Genomic DNA, 24,199 nt, shown 5'->3' on the forward strand with positions numbered 1-24,199 from the left:
ATGCCACATGCCAACCATTTCCCATAAAGAAGTCGTACATCATAAAGCCTACAAAGACAGGCAATGACAAACATTAGTGAAGTTGGCTCTTCAATCGGTCCATCTCTCTGCTAAAATGAAAGCACATCAACGTGAAGCCTCATCAAACCAAATTCCACTGACAACCCATCATCACAAAACACCAAACAACAACAAAAGAGTCACACAATTCAGCACAACCATAACAGACCAAGTAATCCGACTAATTCAAACAAGAAAACCTAGAAAACAATTCTCAAAATTGGAAAGACAATAATACATAGTCCAATCTCTGGAAGGAAAATTCATGATCAAAAAGTTCGTAAATAATGTGTGTTAACTTTAAGAGATGCTCAGACCAGAAAAAAAAAACTTTAAGAGATGCTTTACCTAAAGTAGAAACTGGTATTAATGTGGGATTCAATTTTGGTGATACTTCCACCATTGAATTCAACAATGGTTAAGACTTAAGAGGAGAAGAGAATATTGACCTAAATTTCATCTCTACATATTATGCTAGCTAGTTTCCTAATTCAGGCAAATGAATAGAGAACAAAGATATTTTTGTTTGCTCAAACATTATCAATGAAAATCAATTCTTGAAACCTACCTTAAAACCTCCACTGACCATCATCTCATAGTCATATATGACTCCATGGAAGAATGCATGCATCCACAAACTTCCCTGACTGCAAACAAGGAATGTAGTTCTGAAGCCATCCAATTAAAAGAGCTTGTGCTCGGTCCGGGTTGGATACAAGTCCCTACATACTTTTCTATCCATACTGCAGTAACAAATCAAATAAAGAACAAACTTCAATCTATGTCTAAACACAAAATAAAAGCTAAATTCTAATCACAATGAGAGATTCCACACCAGCAATGAGAGATTGATTCCACACCAGCAATACCTAAATTCTAATGTCCTAATTGATGGTAAGATTATGTCTTCCATACAGCAAGCCCTATGAATATACAGACTGATCATACAACTAACCTTTAAGATGCACCTAAAATGAACCTCACCCATATGACTATCCACATCAACCAATCCGCATGAAGTAGCAGAACTTTCAAAGGGAAATCAATCCACAGCAACCAATAGGAATCAATACCGACAATACTACTAATATCAAAAATTCAATGCAAGTACTGTGAACGACATTTACTATGACTTTCTGATTAATGCTATGTAGTCATAATACTATATCAATAACAGCAGCACGGTTTAGATAAATATCTTCCCTGTAAAACAAATATGGATTGACCTCAATGAACTTGTGTAATACACATGCAAATCAATATAACCTATCAGAAACTAAATTTTTTGAACCAAAAAAGAAAAGACTATGCGATGCAATACAATGCCAAATTACTTTTTATGTCTAAAGCAAAGCAAAAATATGAGCTTATACCAATGGGCCTTAAATACTTTTCAAATAGATAAGTTGAGTATATTTGTTCATTTCTGATAAAAGGATCTTGAGTGAAATAAGTAGTGAATTATGGAGCAGCAAAAAACCAACAAAACTCAAACTGTTAGACCAAACAATTACAATTACTCCTTGCGGAAGGTGATCTTGATTTCATAGTACTAAACCTTGACACACTCCTTCCACCTTATGTGCAATTGAAGGGCAGGCTTTACGCAGCATATTTTTCAGTGCAATTGTTGTGAGAATAGGTCGAGTCAAAAAAATTTTACCTCAGTTGTATGATCTTTCAAAGTGTGGTTACAGTTGTAGTTCCCATCATCAGAGCCTTGCCATATGAATTGTCTACAACATTGTAAAGAAAAAAGATAAAGACATTGAAAGATGGAGTACACTAAATAGTAGATCTAGTACGCTACAGCCTTAAAACATATGCTAACATATCTTTACAGAAATATACTGTGTTAAGTTGTTAACTCCAACTTTTGTTATCGACTATGCCAATAAAGCCTTCAGACGACAGATGATCTGTCGTCTGATTTGTAAATTATCTGTTGTCTATCCAGCTGCCGTCTCTTACGGCATTAGACGACAGATATCCTCCGTTGTCTCTTCTCACTCAGACAACAGAAGTTTCGCAAGGCTCTGTCGTCTGAACAACCCAACATTGCAGGATTTGGGACTTTCTGTGGTTAATAATCATATACAACGACACATTAATGTTGTTCAAATGAATTACAAACTACAATTTTAATAAAACTTCTGTTGTCTGACATTTAATAAGAACACATTTATATGTTGTCTGAGTTAACAAAATAAAGGCTTGTTTAACAATGTGTTGTCTGAATGAATTTGTAAAGACATTTGATTGTTGTTTGAAATTCACTTAAAACTGGATAAATTATGCCTCATCTATCGTCTAATTAGTTTTAAGAATTTATTTTTATGTTTTTTGTTTTGTATTCCAACCACTGTTTTAAGTATTTATGTTGTCTGATAGACAATATAACTATATGAAATCATGTACTTGTGTAGTTTGATTGAGGTCAGAAACTCACTCTTCTGTTGTTTGAAGCACATTTGAAATATAGATAACTTGTTACTTCTGTTGTTTGATAGAACAATAAACAACAGATTTTGGTACGATTTAGTTGTTTATTTTCATGTTGAGACAACATATGTTGTAATCTTGCGTTGGTTGTTAACCATATGGACATCATTCATTTTGGAACAATACAAAAGGCTTGTTATATATATATCATCAAAGTCAAAAAGCTTGAAGCCAATTCAGAACCTAATTTAAGAAAACACCAAGCAAAACTAGACTACTTCTAACCCAAAAGCAAATAATTATAGAGTAATTTTACTCCAATGCAGTATGTTTGCAGCTAGTTGTGCCACTTCTTATCACTTGATATCCATTGTGAAAAAGATAAATGTTGGGTCAGTGACAGCTCTTTGTAGTAGGAAAAGACCAAAGTTGCATCAGCATTCATCCCCCCCCCACAAAGTTGCAACGCTTTCATTAGCTACCTTCCTTAACGGTTTCAAAAATCGCAAAGAACACAAATCTGCATAACAAAGAGCAATCCAAAATCTATCATAATCGTACAAATCTTCATGCTATAAATAATCTTACTAAGCAGGCATTAATCAAGTTTAACCAAAAGAGCTATAAATATATACATGTATGCATATTCCATAAGTGCTTTTGTTACTCTAACTTCTACAGTTTCTCCTTGCTCAGTCACATCCTACACCAACAATAAGTTTTTTTTGTGAAAAATCACAGATTTAGAAAGCTAGAAGTAGAAAAATGTAATAGAACAAATGCATTTACTCACCAATTTTACTCCCATATATGACTCCATGAAAAGCCATCTAAAAGCCAGTTTCATTTGGTGACATCCCTTTGCAACGTTACAAAAACCATCTTATATGGAGTCATATTCAACCACCCAGAACATGGACCCAACAAAAGCCATCTAGAAGCCAGGTTCTATTATCTATTCTTGATCTTTTTTGATTGCAGTAATGAATATTCTTTCTTCTTTTTTCTATTTTTTGAAACGGGTGCAGTAATGAATATTTAAATGCCCAGAAGCATACGAGATACAGGTGATTAGTCAGTGGCATTTAATTATCTTCAATTCACAAATTTAAATGGTTTCAATGTTGTCATTTTTCTTGGATTTAACAAGTAATAAACAACATGACCCTTGACGCCATACAGATCAAACACAAGAACTTTGATGCTAAAGCAGTAAACTATCACAAGTTTATAACAGAAGGCTAAGCTTGTAGGTTTCGGTAAATTAGTTTTATCTTAGAAATTCAAATGACTGTAATTGTAACATAGTTATTAGCATTTCAGGACCATGTTGGATTATAGAAAAGTACCTGAAGTGTGATGGCTAATTTATCTTAAACTATCCAAGTTCCTGGACAGTTGACAGAGTTTACAAAGTCAATAACATATGAAACACTATCGTGTAGATTGACAAAATAGTGAAATACTAGACACACGTTTTCACTACAAATGAAAACTATGATGAGTCAAAGAGATGTCGCATATTTGGTACTTCTTCAAGTGTTTCCAGTTCAGTCAATGACAAATAATGTATAGGTATAACATAAATTTACCTGCTTGAGTAACTAACAAGAGAAGACAAAAATATCATAGCACCAGGTAAACAAATTATGGCCCTGGAAACTTAACTTTCCTTGTGATGGGTAACATCCATGCACTCAATTTAATATTCTTAAACTCAAAACAAAAGAATATAGTAGAAAAAGAAAATGTTGAGAGTATAAAGTCAGATAAGAGAAAATGGGACTTCGACTCATAACAAAGGTAGACTATGCTTGGAATCTAATGGAATCGTCTTAATACTTTTAATAGTATATAAGTTCAAATTGTCAGAGTATAAAAAGAGAAAAGGAGTGAACCTAAGAGAGCACAGAACATTCTAAAATGTAATGTATTAAGGTTCAATTTGAAATGACAATCAAGAATTTCAATTAATACTAATAGTGGAGTGGAGCACCAATAACCCATACAAAGTTATACAATGCCTTCTTAGAGGAGGATTTGACAAAGTAGCACAAATATTTTCCTATATTTTATTTCTCACTGGTCATTGTGGTAAATGCAATAGCTTATATATTCTCCAAGTTTTCCATGCAAAGTAAAAGAAACAAAGGCAATTGAACATCTTATAAAGCAGCATTTAGCAACTTATCACCTTTGCAAGGCCGCCAAGTAGGATCACAGACTTTTGCCTCTTTAGACCCATTAGTCCTGTGTATGTAGCTTCTACATTTGTTGCCTTGTTGTCATCAACCCAAGTTACCCCATGGATATCCTTGCATACTGCATAACAACACTAAACCAGTGAAAATATATAAATTTGAGCCACAGGCAAAGTTAAAGGTTTGCTAACAATCATTGATGTTACGATTTCAGTCCGAAGAGTAGGAACAAAGGAAAAAAAATCACCAAGCTGAACATAAATTCATATAGAAAACAAGTATCTTTCTCTTTTCTTTTTCATCGTGTCTTGAAGTTCTTTCTTCCATATTACTGACTGCAAAATAAGCATCAATTCAAATTTAGTAAAATGCTAAACAAAAGATATATATGCCAATTTCTCCAAGAACTGAAATAATGGACGTAAAACCAAACCAAGGTGATGACTGGAGGAGGACTTGGCATATTTTAGTTTTCTGTTGCAGCTAGATCATATGCTATTGCAGCTTTCTGTTCCATATCCTGAACTTGTAGAAGTTAAACCTTATAAAGCACCTAGTCCATTAAACAATTGTTTTCATTAAAAACATATAAGTGGCACAACTATATCTCAATAAAATCAAAACATCAGATACCAAGTACCAAACATATTACTGACTCAAAAGAACTTGAAATATGAACAAGTAAATTTTGCCAAATGTGAGAAATTGTTCATTACTACTTTTCAATACAACGTTGAAATCCAATTCAGAACCACAAATTATGAAATGAATATCATTCTATTCCACCATGGTAAAGAGCAAGACTACCTTACTTAAGCATTGGTTTTGTGAAGAGCTACCACTTTTGACAACCTCATCTGAGTTCTGCTTTTTATGAACAAAGACTTCAACTTTATTTCCATTTTCCATAAACTCACATGAATCTCCTCCATCTTTTTCTCTTTTGACCTCACCGGTATCAAATTCATTGCGAAAAGAATTGGAATTCATTGCAGGTGATTCATAGCAGTAGCTTGAGAACCAATCTCCTCCTCTCATCCCAGTCCAAATCTGCCGACGAGCCCACACTCAGCCTCGAGGATCCATCAACAGCCGATCTTGACCCTTAACCTGCTTGTTGGTGTCGTTTTGCAGCGGTGACTTCTGAAGGCGGCGGCTTCGGAGTTGGAGATAGTACAACGATGACGAACAGATATCAACAAAAGCCCTAACACCCCAGTCTAATTTCAAAGGAAATTAGCAAAACCCCCAAATCGATATCCCAACAAAACCCTAAAATACAAAACGAATCAAAGTCGAAACCCTAAGAGCAAGAACGAGCTTACCATGCAGTTAACAATACTGAATACTTTGGACTCCAGCTCTTGAAATCGAAGAACTCCAGTTCTGCCATTCTGCGAAAGGAATCTGATCTGTCTCTTCTAGCTCGGGGTGTGAAAAGGAATCTTCTATCTCTTCTGATAGAGAGGAATCTGGGTTAGGTTGTTGGTAATGGACAAGATGTTGCTCTGGGTTGCTGCTGGGTTTGTTGCTCTGGGTTGCTTAGGGTTGCTGCTGGGTCGAGATAGAGTTAGGCGAGAGAGAATGTGTTTTTGATGTTTTGAGTTTTTGACTAAGTGTGGGAAAAACACGGGCTTGCTCGGGCATCAATTTGATAAGTTTAAGTTGTAACAAAAAATAGTTTTTGGACACACAATGAGAAGTAATTTCCCTGTTTCACTCAAACAACATAAATTTGTTGTCTTATTTTTTCAATTGAAAGTTAGAATTTCTTGGTTTATTCATACAATAGTTATCTGTTGTCTGAATTTTTCAAAGCTGGAAAAAATGAACTAGTATGGATTTTCATGGTATTCAGACAACACAATTAGTTTATTATGTCGTCTAAAAAACTTGAAACATGTCAGACGACAGAAAACTTGTTTTCTGTCATCTGAGATGTGTCATCTGAAGGCATTATTGGCATAGTGATCCCTTTTGTTTTGGGGAGGTTGATGACCAACACAAGTAAAGTTATATGAAGAAATTTACCATATCCATTTAAACTCTAGTTGATCCATGTTTTAAACAAAAACCCCATGTTAAGCTCTCTATCATAGAGTATGCAGAATTATTAATGGCCATCCCAATAACCATACTGAATGACATGCAAAACGTCTACAAGCACTAAAATAATGAAGATAACAAGAAATCTATAAAAATCTTATAGATGTACGAAACCAAAAGAAAACAAAATAAATGCAACTTACCTTGTCAGCCAACTTGGTTATGACCAGATTATAGCGACCTCCAAATTTAACGCTGGTAACCTTCTTCGAATGACCACTAAGAGTAGATAAAATTTGACCTGATGGTAGAGCAATAAGCACATGAAAAGGAACAGAGAATTACTGTGTCCCAATCATTAAAGAACTACCGAGCCAACCCAATCCCAATTGTACAGCAATAAAGTACAATAGTAAAATTGTAACTTTTCAATCATCTTCAAGAATAAATTGAAGAAACCAAAACTAAATTTTCATAATCTCTACAAAATAAGAATAAACCCACCAAAGGCACCAAAGAAAAGGAACAGAACTCTACAAAGAAAACGTAGCCAAAATTACAGCCAAACAAACAGAGTCTCTAATCCTATAGTTCAGATTTTTTCAATTCTTATCTGCATTTACTAGACAAACTTAGGCACAGTAAGAATTTCCAGTGGAATCGTAATGGCACAATAACAATTCTCAAAGCCTGACATACATTACGAACCAGAAACTAACAGAAATTTAGAATCGAAGCCATGAGATGAAGTATAAACGAATTCCAAATATTGAAATCATAACCCTAATAAAAGATGCACACTAGTCGCGAGCATAAACAAGAAGAATCCATCATACCTTGCAAAGCAAAAAAAAAATCACAATTCGAAATCAGAAACCTAGCACAATTAACCTAGGCGGAGCAAGAAGAAAGGTACTGACCACTAGAAATCGACGCCATGGAGGTCAAGCTATGCACGAATCGCTGCAAGTGAAATACAAGATCCGACGATGCTCATTTGAGGAAGAAAATGCTTGAGTCGGAAGCCGATCTTTCACGGACAGAGGGAGGTTTGGGAGAGAATGTCGCCGGAAAAAGAGAGAGGCGGTGAAGGAGTGAACGGTGAACCACATTGAGTCGGCAAGTCGAAGTCTATGGACTCTGGGATGAAATCAATTAGATCTCGTAAGCTAGGACTCTGATTTCATAGTCGGAGTCTTGTTTTTCTTTTTTGTTTAATATACTTCGATCCAAAAAAAAAAAAACTTTATAACTCATTTACGACATGCTTGAAAAGTAAGTCGTAAAAAACTAGTAAAATAACTCATTTACGGCACACATATTGTGCACGCCGTTAATAGCTTACTAAATTTACAGCACACATAAGATGCATGTCGTGAATGACCCGAATAAAGACATTCCGAAAGCACACATGAAATGTGCACTGTAAATGACTATCATTTACGGCACACGTAAAATGTGCGCCATAAAAGACTGATTTTGTTGTAGTGACCACACGAATCAGTAACTCAGTGACTATTCTAATTTCAGACTCTAGGAAATATAAGCTTTTGCTTTCGAACCAACAACAATGGAGCCCATCCTCGTCCTCGGTTTCGGGTCCTGACATCATCTTCAAAGTCGTCGTCGACTGTGGTTCGGCTTCGCTTGACGTCGTTCTCATCTTCCTCGAAATCTGGGTCCAAAATTCCAGCCACTTATGTTGTCAAGGTCGAGAGGTTGAGAGGTAGAGATATTCAAATAGGAATCGATTCTCTGCTTTGGTGCTGGCTTTCATGATTTAATGGGTCTCCGAGATCCTTTAGGTCGAGAACAATGGAAAGAACAATGGCTGCTAATAATCTTTAGGTCGAGGGATATAGATAAGACTCTTAAGTTTTTCACCCTTGGAGAGTTGAATTGGACTCTTAGAATCGGGCTTGTGACTTGCTAGGCAAAATGGGCTTCTGGCATATTCTATTGTCTTGTGTAATAGAAAATAACAATTATAAAATATATATTTTAGGGCGGGCCGGGCTGGGTTTCATTTTCATGGCACATACCCTACCTTATTTGAGAAAGGGTTGGACCGGCCAGCCCTAATGGAATGACACGGCCAAGCTGGTTTAGGGCCGAAGGGCCAAATGATGAGGCCTAACGGAAGATATGCCTAACCTGAAATGAGTGAAAAGATGTCATATAAGACTTACAATCATCCATATGCCCAATTTCATATTTGTCCTCCATATTGTGTTGTAAAGCTGTAACAATAAGGGTGCAGTCACTTTCGAGTTCAATATTACCCAAATTCTGGTGGATAACCAAAAGGAGGCAGCAGAAGATGCATACAGGAAACAACGAGCAAGGGCTGCCAAGCACTGCCCATCCTCATCCCAGATTACCACTGCCACACCACCATCACCAAAGTCAACTTGGAAGCTACCAACTTTCAGTCTTCCAGTGGGAGGAGTCTGCCATTTGGCTCTTTCCCTCCTTCGTTTAGTTCCTCCAGAAACATGTACCCATGATATTCATCAGGAAACTTTGTCGCCCATTGAGCAGCTTTCATAGCACTGAAGAAACTTCCCTTCCACATAACATATATTGTTGTTCTCTGACCACACCACCCATAGTGCCATAAATAAAGCACATGTTTGGCTATTGTTCATCCCATCAATAACATTCAATACCCATTCCGATCCATTACATGTAGGCACCTCCTTAACATTAGGACCCACTGAAGTACATTCCCAAAAGCAACTTGTGACAGTGCAGTCTCTAAACAAATATAGCTCATCCTCAATAGAAAGATTGCAAAAAACACAATTAGCATCTGGGATACTGACCTTTTTAAGAAGTGCACATCTTATCAGTAATAAACCCCGCAATAGCTTCCAAATAAAGACTCATACCTTTGGAGGAATATTAGCCCCCCGTACTTGTTTCCATTAGCTTGTCAGGATCCCAAACGAACCCAAGGAGCTGCCAGCAAGGGTCGTTCTAGCCTCATCAAGTCTAGCAACATGGTATCCATTCCGGATTGCAAATAAGCCTTTCTATCATAATGTCAAACAAGATTGTCATATGCCCCTCTTAGACTTAAGGGAATACTTGCTATAACACTAACTTCATACGGTGTGAACAGTGCCTCCAAAGGAACATTCCATTCAAATTCACCTTCTAGGATCAGGTCACTGACCTTCAAGTCTTCCAGGACCACCACCGGTGGGGTGAATTGTTAGCGTGAGTCAGAGCTTAACGTTAGGAATAGAATATATTGTAATTATTTCATAGTTAGTACTTACCTGTTGTATTCCTGTAATCTCCTTTATATACCTCCACTGTGAGATGAATTATATATCAGAAAATTCATTCTCTATATCTCGTCTTATTTGACTTGATATCAGAGAAAAAATCTGAGAGGACTTTGTCTCTTATTTTCTACTTTTAATTTTCCTAGTTAGAGGAATTAATTAAAAAACTCCATTGTTAGGGTTATTGTTTCCTTCACAGCGTTACTCTCCCGTCGTTATTCCTCTTGCATTGACATCTGTCCAAGAACGACTAGATCGTCTTCTTCTTAGACTTCGACATCATCAGACCAGCCACCTTCATCACCTGTCCAGGTCGCGTCTTGCTCCTCCAGACCCAACTTTCTGCTTGGGTACTAGCACCAGAAAGTCAACGCCAGGTCGGCTTCTAGGTAGGCTTCGTCTTCTCCAGATCAGTTTCCTCCACCGCGCCGTCCGGCCGTTTATTCTGTCCTGTGACATCATCAGCAGTTTGGGTTCACATCAGAACCGATCAGATTCAGAACCGTCGACCATTTTCATCTCTTGCTCAGAACAGATTCGACCGATCAAGCTCAGACCCGTCGGTTTCCTGTTCATCACGTTCCTAGGCCGTTGTGTGCCCTCTATCGCCGAGACCCGTCGGCCCTTGCTCTGCTTCTCCGGCCGTCGCTCAATCCCGCAGTCGGCCCTCTCTCTGTTTCGCTGGCAGTCTCTCAATTCCGCCGTCGAGCTTCTACTTTAGTTCGCTCAGTCCAGGCCATCAGTTTCTCCTATTCAACGTCAGGGAGAGCTCAGACTAGATCTGATTGGGTATTTTCTTTCCTCTAGAACCCAGTCAGTCCTCAGTTTCACCTCAACCCGTGCAATAACTCTAAAATATATATATATAGATATTGTTACACGTTGTGTTATTGTTACTTCTAGAATCTCTTGTCCTTTTTATTCCGCTGCATACTCTGTGTTTTTTGTGATTTTGCTACTATATTGTTGCAATGGGTGGTGATGAAAGTGAAGGTCAGAGTTCCAGAATCAATGAGGTCCAAAAGGTTGAGGTTTTTGTTCGAAGTTCAGATGGTGGTTCTTTTGGGGGTACGAAACTTAATGGGACCAATTTTCGAACGTGGAAGAAGATTATGTTTGTCCACCTTCGTGGCATACACAAGATGGGGCATGTGACAGGAACAACCAAAGCACCTAGTGAGGAAGATCTTGTGTGGTACCAGAAGGAGAAGGAACTTGAAAGGGTTCATGTATGAGAGCTTGATGAGAAGCATAGCAGTGCCAAGGGAGAATTGCTCAGAATGACAGATCCTCCTAGTCTGAACACAGCTTTTACATACATCCGCAAGGATGAGTCTCAGCAGGAAAGTGTCAAGCATGCACAGGTTGAAGTATCTAGCCTAGCCATTCAGGCCAAGTCACCAGCACCTTTCCTTCAGCAGCATAATTCAGTTCCACTTCATCAGCATAATTCAGTTCCACTTCATCAGCAAGGTCTTCCACCGGGCTTCACCAACCGCCCTCGTCCTCAATACTCTTATTGCAATGACCTTGGACATGTTCAAGAGACTTGCTGGAAACTAAATGGGTACCCCAAAAAAGAAAGGTTATCGTCCTAAGGCGAAGGCAGCTGCTGTTCAGTTGGTCCAAGAACCAGATTTCTATGGCGTGGCTTGACAGGATCATCATACAGCAGGTGGGGCTGCTCCTACAGCCTCTATAGCTGGTCGTGGTAAGATTGGTATGGCTTTAAAGGTTTCTAACTTTGTTGGTTCTGATACATGGATTATTGATTCTGGTGCCTCCAATCATATGACTTATGATAAATCATATTTTACTGAATTGTCTTCCCCACCAGTGTCCTATGTCACCAATGCCAATGGTGAGGCTTTTCCTGTGTTAGGGTCAGGGTCAGTGCGTATTACTCCCACTTTAGGACTACATAATGTGTTATATGTGCCTAACTTGTCTCATCACTTGATATCTGTTCCACAGTTGAATACTGAGTCTAAATGCTCAGTAACCTTTTATCCTATATATATATATATGTGATTTTTCAGGATCTTCTCACCAGGGAGTTAATCGGTCAGGGGTATCTGAGAGGCAGGTTGTTCCATCTGGATCAGACATACGCAGGGGAGAAACCAGGAGCACAGTCCCGTGCCGCTTTGACTTTGAATTCTGACAAGCTAAGTGAAATTTGGTTGTGGCATCGCCGTTTAGGGAATCCATCTTTTAGTCTTATGAGAAAAACCATGCTTACTCTGTTTATTGGTGTGGATGAGTCTGCTTTACATTGTGAAACATGTGTCTTGGCCAAGAGTCATCGTGCTACTTATTCTCCTAGTGTTTCTAATAAAAGTGTTATTCCTTTTGAGCTTATTCATTCTGATTTTTAGGGACCTTCTAGAGAACCCAATGTGTCCGGTATGAAATATTTTGTGTTGTTTATTGATGATTGTAAGAGATTGTCATGGGTTTCTCTTCTTAACACCAAAGATGAAGTCTTTCCAGCTTTTCAAACTTTTCGTACTCTTGTTCAAACACAATACCATAGCACCATTAAAGTCCTTCGTTCTGACAATGGGGGAGAATATGTTAATCATGTTTTCCAAGAGTTTTTCAAAACCCATGGGATTGTTCACCAAATCACATGTCCACAAACACCAGAACAAAATGGAGTGTCTGAAAGGAAAAACCGTCATTTACTTGATATGGCTCGTGCCTTTCTCTTTAGTGCTCATATGCCTAAGTATCTTTGGGGCGATGCTATCCATGCTTCCTCCCATCTTATCAATCGTCTTCTATCTAGTGTCCTTCAGGGAAGAATTCCATTTGAGGTTCTTGCATCTCATGTCTCCTTACCTTCATTTCATAATCTTCCAGCTCGTGTCTTTGGTTGTGTTGCTTTTGTCCATATTCCTAAAAACCAGCCGTCTAAGTTGGATGCCCGAGCGCTTAAGTGTGTGTTTGTGAGCTATGGAGGTTATCAGAAAGGGTACAAGTGCTATCATCCACCAACCAGAAAGTACTATGTCACTATGGATGTTACTTTCTTTGAGGACATGAGTTATTTTTCCTCCTCAGATACAGCTCTTTAGGGGGAGAATTCATATTTTGAAGAGCTGTATCATGGAGAAGGGGAGGAATCAGAAAGTGGAGAAGGAGGTATTTTGACGGATCCAGTTGAGAGCATCAGCTCATCACCTCCAGAAGCAGAAGCTCCAGACATCCAGACACCAGTTTCAATCACTGAAAATGCAGTTGAAGACACAACTGCCCCTCCTGCCATCACTTCTACCCCTGACCCACAACTTCCTAGTACTGAAGATCACCCATTTGAGGCATGTCCACCCACTGGTACTAGCAATAGTGAGTATAATGTTGAGCAATATGTGTTACCAAATAGGACCACTCGAGGTCAATCAGCCAAAAGATATGAACCTACTCTTACTACCAAATCAAAATACCCAGTAGCCAATTATATGTCCACTAGGAGGTTGTCTAAATCATATGAATCATTTGTGAATCAAATATCTGCTGTATCAATACCTAATAGAGTGCAGGATGCATTGGGGGATCCAAAGTGGAGGAAGGCAATGGAGGAAGAGATGGAGGCGTTGCAGAAGAACAATACTTGTCAACTTGTGCCTCCACCACAAGGCAAGAAGGCTGTAGGTTGTCGTTGGGTTTTTACTGTGAAACATAATGCAGATGGATCAGTGAATCGGTACAAAGCACGCCTTGTAGCAAAGGGGTTTACTCAGACGTATGGTATAGACTACGATGAAACGTTTGCTCCTGTTGCCAAGATGAACACTATTCGGGTTCTGCTATCATTTGTTGCTAGTTTAAATTGGCCACTCCGACAGTTTGATATCAAGAATGCTTTTCTTCATGGAGAGTTAGCTGAGGAAGTGTACATGAGTCTTCCACCTAGGTATGTAGTTGCTTCTCCTGGTGATTTTGTATGCAAATTGAGAAAGTCTCTGTATGGTCTCAAACAATCGCCTCGTGCTTGGTTTAGGAGATTTTTACAGTTCATGACAAAGGTTGGTTATAAACAGAGCAACTCAGATCATACCTTGTTCCTCAAGCATCAACAAGGGAATGTAACAACTCTAATTATTTATGTGGACGATATGGTAATCACCGGCAGTGATACTGTTGAGATGGATAAACTGCAGAGACAGCTAGCCTTTGAGTTTGAGATGAAGGACTTGGGTGAACTTAAGTATTTCTTAGGAATTGAGGTAGCCAGGGGGAGAGAAGGGATCTACCTGTGCCAGAGGAAGTACGTTCTTGACTTGTTAACAAAAACAGGTTTGTTGGATTGCAGACCTATTGATACCCCTATTGAGCAGAATCATTGTTTAGCTGAGTATCCAGATTAGGTACCTACTGATCGAGCTCGCTATCAGAGGTTAGTTGGGCGCTTGATTTATTTGGCTCATACTAGACCAGATGTTGCATATGCAGTGAGTGTGGTGAGTCAATTCATGCATAACCCAAATGAGAGTCACATGGATGCTGTTATGAGAATTTTAAAGTACCTGAAGTCAGCTTCAGGAAGGGGAGTATTGTTTTCTAAACACAACAACATCCTTGAGGTTTGTGGCTTTACAGATGCAGATTGGGCTGGAAATATTACAGACAGGAGGTCAACATCAGGTTACTTTACCTTTGTGGGAGGTAATTTGGTTACATGGAAGTGTAAGAAACAGAAAGTTGTGGCACGATCTAGTGCTGAGGCCGAGTATAGAGGTATGACTCATGGAGTGTGTGAATTGCTGTGGCTGAGAAACATGTTATGTGATCTGGGTTTCAAACTCAAAAGTACTATGCAATTGTATTGTGACAACAAGGCAGCCATTGATATATCACAGAATCCAATACAACATGATCGTACTAAGCATGTGGAGGTTGATCGTCACTTTATAAAGGAGAAGCTAGATGCCAAAATTATTAGCTTTCCTTTTGTTCCAACTGAAGAGCAACTTGCAGATATACTTACCAAAGGAGTTTCCAGGAAGGAATTTTATGACTCACTAAGCAAGTTGGCATGGTTGATGTGTATGCGCCAACTTGAGGGGGAGTGTTAGCGTGAGTCAAGGCTTAACGTTAGGAATAGAATATATTGTTATTATTTTGTAGTTAGTACTTACCTGTTGTATTCTTGTAATCTCTTTTATATACCTCCACTGTGAGATGAATTATATATCAGAAAATTCATTCTCTATATCTCGTCTTATTTGACTTGAATAGTCTGAACCGAATCGGCAGTGGTAACCACGGGTCTTGCCACACAGCAATTTTATCACCTTTGCAAACCCTAAAACGTATACCTTTTAGTAACAAACTCTTGCCATGCCTGATACTCCTCTAAGTGTAGGAGGCTCCCTTTGGTACTTCAGCTTCAAGAAAACCACAGGAGGGGAAATACTTCACTTTATATAATCTAGCGATCAGTGAGTTAGGGGATTGGAGGATTCTCCAACCTTGTTTTGCAAGTAAAGCCTGGTTAAACTGAACCATATTACGGAACCCTAACCCACCTTCTGATTTAGGCACACACAAACATTCCCACGCCAATCAATGGATTTTCTTCTCTTCAATGTTATCTCCCCCACCAAAATCGAGCCATTAGCCTGTGCATCTCAAAACACAGATGTTTGGGGAGTTCAAAGCATCCTATAACATAGGTAGGGATGGACTGCACAACTGCCTTCAGCATCACCTCCTTACCTACCGCACTTGAAGTTTTTCCTCTCAATTCTTGTGTGCGCTTCCTGACTCTCTCAGTGAGAAAATTAAAGGCCTCCACCTTTGAGTAGCTCAACTCGATGGGTACTTTTCGTGTTTATCTACATGAAGCACCTCCAAAATAGCAGCTAGGTCATCTTGCTTGCCTCGCCTCACATTCTTGCTAAACGATATGCAACTCTTCTGGTAATTTATGAGTTGTCCTGAGGCTTTTTCATACCGCTGAAATATCTCCGTCAACATATAGTATTCCTCCATTTCCGCCCTGAAAAAAATGAAGGAGTCGTCCGCGAAAAATAGGCGAGAGATTGGAGGGGCATCTGTACAAATCTTGACTCCATGAATTACATCTGCTTCTTCAGCTTTCAGGATCATTTTGGATAAGGCCTCAACACAAATGAGAAAAAGATATGGTGATATTAAGTCACCATGTTGTAGCCCCGTAGGAGGAACAATGTGACTCTTGGATCTCCGTTAATGACAAAGGAGTAGGACACTGTCTGAACACATCTGAGCACCCAAGCTATCCATCTCGAACTGAAACCCAACTGCACCAACACCTGCTCAAGGAAGGTTCATTCAACCTTATCATATGCTTTGCTCATATTGAGTTTCAAAGCACCAAAACCAACATTTCCTCTTCGACGATTCTTCAGAAAATGGGATATCTCAAAAGCCGCTAAAAAGTTGTTCGATATTAGGTGGCCTGGCACAAAGGCGCTTTGGTAGGGTGATATGATGTCCTGTAGGAGTGGCTTTAACCTGGTTGAGATAACCTTCGGCGGGGCTCCCTTTATATAGGCAAGAGGATGTGGTGGAGTGCGCTAGGACCCGCGCCAGCTGTTGCTGAGCAGGGATCTCCTTGCGTTGGGTTATGATCGCATGAACTCAGCCATATGCTGGTTCCGTGGACATATTTAAGCTGGGTGAGTTTTTCTAGCAAAACAAATGGACCTTTTGGATAATAAAAGCTAGGCAAAAAACTTCATTCGTGGAAAACCTGTTGTTTTCAGGGACAAACAACATATATAGTTATACTGAACACCAAAATATACCTCATCTAATTTTTTTTTTTTTTTTTACTGGCTGCATCTCTAACTGCAACTGTGTTAAATTATAATCGATGCACGTATATGTTATTGTTGTATTAACATAACATTTTAATCTTATGATAAACTTTTTTTTCTTCCGATGTATGGATCCATACTCCATCGTTTGGAATTAAGCAACCTAGTTGTTTATCGTTAGTTATTTTCTATTTGTAGAGCATAACTTAACCAATATAACATTTGCTCCAATATCTTAAACTGAAATCTATCCGTAACTACTTTATCAACAAGTCAACAATTAGAGACATCTCAAATAATTATTTACAAATTTGTTGGTATCTTTACTTCGGACCAGAAAATCTTGAAACCCTTATACGTATATACCTTCGCATAGTTTGTGAATGTTATTATTCAGTTCGAGATTCTACAGGGTAAAGTGCTTTAATCATATATAAAAGTAACAATTCAACGTCTTCACGACATGAGAACCATATTTCTTGTCATACAAATGAAAGTAGATTCTAAAGAAAAAAATCATTCAAATTACTGATGTAAATCAATTTCGTCTACCGTGCCATGCACAGAGGATGTGAATCACAGTTTTTGGAACGTACGTAAGAATAAGAATCGCAAGTATCGTCATTAATGAAGTACACTATTCAACAAGTATCGCCACAATATACTCGCATTTTAGTGGTAATAATCGCATTCTAGCTCTTCATTGTATGATAGAATATATTGGTGAATTAGAAGTGCAGGTCTGATCAAGGCTATGTGATTAATTCGTAATTAGTAGTGTATTCCACTTTATAGTTGTTACGTTCTTCAGCCCACCTGCTGCGTAGTATTAGGCCCACTAACAATTACCGGGTTATGTAATGTTAATGGGGCTTGATTAGGAATATGGTTGCAGAATAGTAAGTAATTAATTAGCGTTTACTAGATCAGTCAGCGGGGATAACTCAGTTGGGAGAGCGTCAGACTGAAGATCTGAAGGTCAGGTGTTCGATCCACCTTCACCGCAATTAAAAAAAATTTGCACTTTTTAAGAAAAGAAAAGCATTCGCTTTTATGATGTGTACTTTCTTTTGGGTCCACCTTCACCGCAATGAAAGTAAAATTGTTACTCTTTTATGACCTTTTTTTTTTTTAAATGACATTGGCGTGATATATTGAAAATGTACATAACATTACTATGGCTACTTAATTCAAAATGTAAAGCTATGGTATGTTAACATTTCTCATACATCAACTATTTTTACCACTTTAAGGACTCATGTTACCACTTTGAGGACTAATATTACTGTTTTGAGGACTCATGTGGTAACTAAGAAAATTTACCACTTTTAAGAACTCATGTTACCACTTTGATGACTAATATTACTATTTTGATGACTCATTTTATCACTTTTAAGGCAATTGTATGCATATCATACGTTAACACATTGTAGAATTTTCCTAATTCAAAACCAAATAATTGTTATGAAATAACAACACTTTTATATAAAACAAAACTTCTATATAATCCTACGAGATATCTATTGAAGTTTACCTGTTGTTGATCATTTGTTTTGCAATAGTTGATATAATGCATGTTTGGAAACTCGAGTGTATAAAAAAAAGACCATGATGATCGGTGCCAAAGTATCCACACTTCATTGTATATATTATTAGTGAATTTTCCTTGACTTACTAATTGAATATTAATCTAATGATAAATTTATTATAAGGTCATCAAATGAGTTTTGAAGTTCAAATTTATTTTACCGAAACCTTCTCGATGTATAAGTCTACGATTGAAGTTTGTAAGACCGGTCATCCCACCTCATCGATCACTCATCACACCATGCCAAGCCATTCTTCAATATGTCAACATTATAATTCGTCAAATAAAGACACAATGGATGGAGAACTCATCCCTCCCATTTCTTCTTTAATAATTTTTTTTTTTTTGATTATATGAGTTAGGTTTAGATGTGCCTAATATAAACATATGATCAATTGTTTTTTTAACTCAGTTAAGCCGACTAAATGGAATGAAAGGAATTAAACTAAATAATTGCAAAAACTAGCACAGTGAATGTACCTTCTAGGTATTATAAAACATTTGGTTTACATCCTTGTCCTCTTGTAGGAAGAAAAACTGGTTTCTTGTAGAGAAACTTTCTTCACACACAAAACCAATGTTTATGTTATGCTTAGCAATAGAAATGCATCAGGTGCGGTTTTGGGGGTGCTTAGCAATAGACATTTCTGAGATATATAACATTTCTGAGTATAATATAGTTCAGATGACAGATCTGATGTGCTATTTCTCCTCTTCCTGGGCTGTTTTGGGCTCAAACCCTGATGCAGCTTGATTTTTTGTTTCTTCCTTGGCTATTTCCACTCTTCCAAGCTTGCTGTTCTTAACCTTTTCTTTTTATCCTCTAATAAAACATTTATGCAAGTTTTTAAATTTTTATTCTGTTTCTTTCCATTAAGAGCAAGATTGAGACTTTCACATTTTCACATTAGACCTCTAAATTTTCAAAACCGGCTCTGATTTACATATCATAATAATATTTAGTAATGAAAGAAACTGAATTTTCAGATGCTTCATTAAAACGCGTGTATGAGTGTTAGAGTTTAACTAAATTGAAATTTTACTTATGATCTCTTTCTAGCTTCACTTTCATATGGTTTCTTTCATTAATTTTATACACATAAAATCGGTTGTTTCTAATTTTTAGCGCGTATTTTGAAGAAAATCATGAGCTCGTTAATAAGATAATCTTTTCATGATCAACTAACCGAAATTAAACTATGTCAATAGCACATGACAAATTCACAAGTTTAAATTTTTTTTTAAATTGCATGGGATGCACTTTCATGCAGCAAATTATCTCAAGGCTAGGTCAAGGTCTGCATCCTCACACTAAAAGACAAATAAACCCTCCAAATAGCAAAAGGTACTACTACTACCCTTTGAATATTAGCAAATCCAAAAAGTGGTGAAAGCAGCTTTGTGATTTGTAATTGAATCAGAAACTATTATTAAATTCAAATAAAGTTGTTAAGGACGTAATCAAATCTTAAAAAGCTACCCTACACTAATCCCCATATGATAGATCTCTCTTTGGTTTTTAGTCAATTTGACACAACCTTTTTCTTCATGAAGATCGGAGAGAGAAGAAACCATATATACGAAAAACTGACCAGAAGGCAAATCCAGTCACATGTGTATTATAAAGTCAAGTTCTATTTAGGTAGAGATCTCAATGCCTCAATGGTATCAAACAAACAATAACAGTAACATTAATGATAGTCATAATAGTAATAGTAAACTAATGATACTGATTAAGGAATATACTAGAGACGATTAAAAGAAGCATGAGAAGTAGCTAGTTCAGATTTACATGTTTGCAAAAAAGGATGATCAAGTTATGAATACTACCAGTCCAGAAGATAATTTAAGACTGTACTCGAAGATCAATGCAGATCGATCCTAAAACTTCGAAATGTGTTTCTCCAATCACAAGTTAATTCTCTTTAGAAACTCAAAATTGATGCAGATATCGGACCCTCAGATTTGAACCTCTCCAAATCTCCTCTATAAGTCTCTCTTACTCTCTCCAGTCGTATGCAGGGGGCGAAGATATAAACTGCACAAGAAAATAAATAAAAAAGGGAACTCATAGATTAGTAGCCGTTTGATACGATTCATTTACTTTAAGTAGCAATGCCCTACTCATATGATCACATCATATTCTCGATCAATGCAAAATTTAAGATAATCAAGAAAACATTATTGCCTGACTTTATATCATTATCAAGAAAAAGACATTATACTTTGATAGTAAAAAAAAAAAATGTATACGTATACGTATAAACACATTATCATATCATAAACTTTAAACGCAAGCTTTGTCAATGAAAAGAGTTATATCAAACTAAAACACAAAGAAAACCTCACACTCCCTTCAAAAACTTGGTAAAACCCTACAGTATAACTAAGAGCAATACATGACTGTTTTCTCCGTAGGTGTTTGAGAAACAAAAGTAGCAAAGCCAAAGTCAACAAAAAGCACAAAGCAGGAAGTTCCAACTGTTATGTGAAACAAGGGCAGTCTTGTCTTTTACAAAACTGAGTAAGAACAATGTCAGTGTATACAGTAGAGATCATCATGATATCCGATTGCCTTAAAAACCCCTCCATCTACCCTCATTTAGTCCAATAATGATGTAGCTAGTAGTATGAGTCAAACTCAATAAGGACATGTTTTTCTATTTTCCACAATTGAATTGGACCCTCCGTCCTTTCCATCCCCATAAATGTGTCCTATTATCTCCACAAACCAAAGCATCACATCACTGGTATTTATTTTTTCTGACAATAAACATTATGGCAAAGCAAATATTCATCAAGAGGAGAAAGGGATATCACCAAACTGTGCAAATGAAACCCTCAGATGCTATGTTAATGATGGAGAAGCTAGTGGGGGAGGGGGGGACATCCCATACTCTGTGAAAAGACAATAATTCTCTTTAACCAAACCAAACCTCCCCCTCTGCTCTATGCAATAAAGAGTAGGTTTTGGCCCTCACCATTTTGCCTCCTTCTTGATAAAACAAACCCCAGATTTACAGCATTAATAAATGTGCGGAATTAATAGGAAAATAGGGAAGCAGAAGGAAAAAAGAAAGCTTACCCAGAATGAAGCTTTGTTTAATGAAAAAGCGGGGAAAGGCAAAAATGGAGCCGGAAGTAAAACATCTAACAAGATGGGCCCACACTCCTACTTCTGCCATCCTCGCCTTCGACCTTCTGCGGCAGTAGCTGCGGTGGTTGTTGTTGCTGCGATTGCTGCTGCTGCTGCGGTTGTTGTTGGGATTGAAGCAAAGCCTGAAGCTGGAGATGGTGGTGGTGGTGAGGTTCTTGTTGTTGCTGTTGTGGCTGAATCTGATAAGGGTTAGGATCAAAGCCCAGAGCCAAAGCAGGTGAGATGTTAGCATTATTAGCTGCTGCTGAAGTAGGACTCATCTGAGTCAACCCAGTCCCAGTGACCGAGTCGAACCCACTGTTAAACCTCAGATGATGCGGCGGTTCTTGACTATGCAATGCTCCCTGTTTGTTCTGCTCAAAGCTTCTCAACATCTCCTGCTGCTCCCTCGCTGCCAGAAATTGCTGAGCCTCGAAAATCTGCTGCTGTTGCTGTTGTTCTCTCACCATTAACTGCCCACCGCTGCCGGAGGCTGCTCCGGTCGGAATGCCCATCATCGGCGACATGTTGTACGGCACAACCACCGAGGAAGAGGAGGCATTCCCGCCGCCCTGAATCTGCTGCGGCATGTAAGATGTCGGCTGAAGAATCGAGAGCATGGCCTGCGGGCCCATGTAAGTAGCCAGCTCCTTTCTGGCATTGTATAGATCGAGCTGGACTTGCTTCAATCTCTGCTGAAGAATAGAAATGAGCCCCACGCAGCCGTAGACTGGGTCGCGGAGACGAGCCTCGGCCTCGTAGGCCAGCGAGTTCACCGCGTCCTCGCGCTGCGTGGCGCTCAGCTCGTTTAGAATCTTGGCAACATTGCTGGCCCCAAACACCTTGTGAACGTTGGCAAATTTCTGCGGCTGGTCCGGCGGGAAGTAAGGCGCAAACACGCACTCCTGGGTGCACTTGCGCCTGAGAAATTTGCAGGCTGCGCACGGAGAATTTGACGACGACATTTTTTTTGTTTACTCTTTTTTTTTTAACCTAATCAATCAACTGCAGCAGAGAGACCCCCATATATATAAAAATCGATTAAAACCAATCCAAGTCAATGTTGATAAATTTGATACAAATGCAAGAGAGACAAATGGACTCTCCACCAAGGACAAAGAAACTTAGAGAGCTAGCTAGAGAGGGAGAGAGAAATAATTTTTTTTCTTTTTTTATTAATTAAAAGAAGCATTGAAATGAGGGAGAAATCAGAGAGGCAGATGCATAGCGGATTCAGGGAAGCTTCATTGAATATTTTCTCATGGGTTTTAGAGAAAACAAGGTGTTGCCATTAAGAGCTTCTGTTAATCTAATGGTATTAAAAGAAAACCGACCTGGTACCTATAACAAAACAGTACCTTCGAGCCAAAGCAAAAGGGGAGCTTATTTATATTCACAAAAATTATAAACAAAATAAAAGTTTTCGATTTTCTGAAAACGAAGTTAAGCGAATCGTTGAGAATCTCTGAATCTGACGGATGAAAAGATCGCAGATACGGCCAAGGATACAACAATGGCTTCCTTTACACTGTGAAAAGAGACATATAGAGCTAGAGAGAGGGACAGTGGAACGGAAAACAATGAAACGGGAGCTAATTTCTGTCAATTTCCAGAAATACAAACTAAGACATCAAAAAAGCGTCAAGAACAAGTTCACTGTGGTAACTTCATGCTCACGAAAAATGCACCCAGAAACAAAAACAGAAAATATCTTTGGGCACGGATCTTTCTAGATCCGAGTAAAACGAAAACCAATCTCCGAAACCGATTCGGAAAAATCCACAGCAGGTACTCACAATCGCCGCGTGAATAACCGCACAAGAAAGATTTGAGTTTTTCAGATTTCAAGACTTACGAAAAGCCCGAAAAAAAAAAACACATAAACAAAGACGAGAGCATGATCAATATCCTGACCTTGTGGTTATTCAGTTGCTCTTCTTGATCAGAGTCGACCCCTCCGCTTTCTCTCTCTCTCAACCGAGCCCTCAAACTCCATGAAACAAGACCTGCAACACCCAAAAAAAAAACACGAGGGCTGAGGAGGCGACGGGAGCGAAAACGGCGACGTTTGGGAGGCGGAAGAGAATGACGGAGACCTCGACGCGACGATTCAGGGTTCGAGAGCTGGGAGAGCGCTCGATCCGATCTTCGAGTTTCAGGATCCCAACAGAAGCAGAGAGAAAAACGAAAAGATTTTATTGTTTCCAAAGGGAAAAAAATGTTAAAAATGAAAAACCAGAAATGATGAGGGAGAGGGAGAGGGAGAGGGAGAGGTTTTACCATGGCGACGACGTCAAATTGTTTATATGCGTCGAATCGCGAGCCGTTGAAATTCGGAAGGGGTCGGGGTGACCGTTGGATGTGAATTTTTTTTTTTTGGAAATATTTATATGGGATTGCCATTACTGTCCCTTTATAAGGACATGTTATTCTGGGCAACCCATTTAGTGCCCTCTCTGAGTTTCCTCTTTGTCCCTGTACTGTCCTCTGCGTTTAATGCCCGATGGTGCCCTTGTTTGGACGCTTTCACTGCCTTCGCTGTCAATGCAAGAGGGGTAATGACGTAAATGTCCTCGTTTGTGTTATGGTAATTTTTTTGGCTATGGTAAATTTGATAGTGTTAT

The 24,199-nt window shown here is 38.5% G+C and overlaps 1 protein-coding gene, 2 long non-coding RNA genes and 1 other non-coding gene across 5 annotated transcripts; 1 reads left to right on the top strand and 3 right to left on the bottom strand.

Annotated features, from left to right (window-relative positions):
• Window positions 1-1,201: 1,201 nt before the first annotated feature.
• Window positions 1,202-7,513, bottom strand: LOC121051231. The gene is made up of 3 exons (XR_005805356.1): window positions 7,458-7,513; window positions 1,724-1,796; window positions 1,202-1,263 (listed from the first exon to the last, which is right to left on the bottom strand). It is a non-coding gene; the product is annotated as an uncharacterized LOC121051231 (long non-coding RNA).
• On the bottom strand, window positions 3,009-5,207 carry LOC121051230. Its single transcript, XR_005805355.1, has 3 exons — window positions 4,951-5,207; window positions 4,697-4,824; window positions 3,009-3,022 (listed from the first exon to the last, which is right to left on the bottom strand). It is a non-coding gene; the product is annotated as an uncharacterized LOC121051230 (long non-coding RNA).
• A 10,271-nt stretch (window positions 7,514-17,784) lies between the features above and the next one.
• On the top strand, window positions 17,785-17,857 carry TRNAF-GAA. Its single transcript has one exon. It is a non-coding gene; the product is annotated as a tRNA-Phe (tRNA).
• Window positions 17,858-20,107: 2,250 nt separating this feature from the next.
• LOC112189932 (LOB domain-containing protein 36) lies at window positions 20,108-23,832 on the bottom strand. 2 transcript variants are annotated; one of them, XM_024329328.2, is made up of 4 exons: window positions 23,490-23,832; window positions 21,525-22,580; window positions 21,421-21,434; window positions 20,108-20,477 (listed from the first exon to the last, which is right to left on the bottom strand). In XM_024329328.2, exon 2 carries the CDS (start codon window positions 22,538-22,540, stop codon window positions 21,590-21,592), a length of 951 nt encoding a protein of 316 aa, XP_024185096.1. In that variant the 5' UTR covers window positions 22,541-22,580; window positions 23,490-23,832; the 3' UTR covers window positions 20,108-20,477; window positions 21,421-21,434; window positions 21,525-21,589. The 2 variants fall into 2 exon arrangements, with proteins under 2 accessions (XP_024185096.1, XP_024185094.1); XM_024329326.2 differs by lacking the exon at window positions 21,421-21,434.
• Between the last annotated feature and the right edge of the window lie 367 nt (window positions 23,833-24,199).

Source organism: Rosa chinensis, chromosome 2 (genome assembly GCF_002994745.2).
Source record: "Rosa chinensis cultivar Old Blush chromosome 2, RchiOBHm-V2, whole genome shotgun sequence".
NCBI classification, from domain to species: domain Eukaryota; kingdom Viridiplantae; phylum Streptophyta; class Magnoliopsida; order Rosales; family Rosaceae; genus Rosa; species Rosa chinensis.

Coding starts and splice junctions, on each gene's coding strand:
- LOC112189932 (XM_024329326.2), bottom strand. CDS start 22,540: ATGTCGTCGTCAAATTCTCCGTGCGCAGCCTGCAAATTTCTCAGGCGC.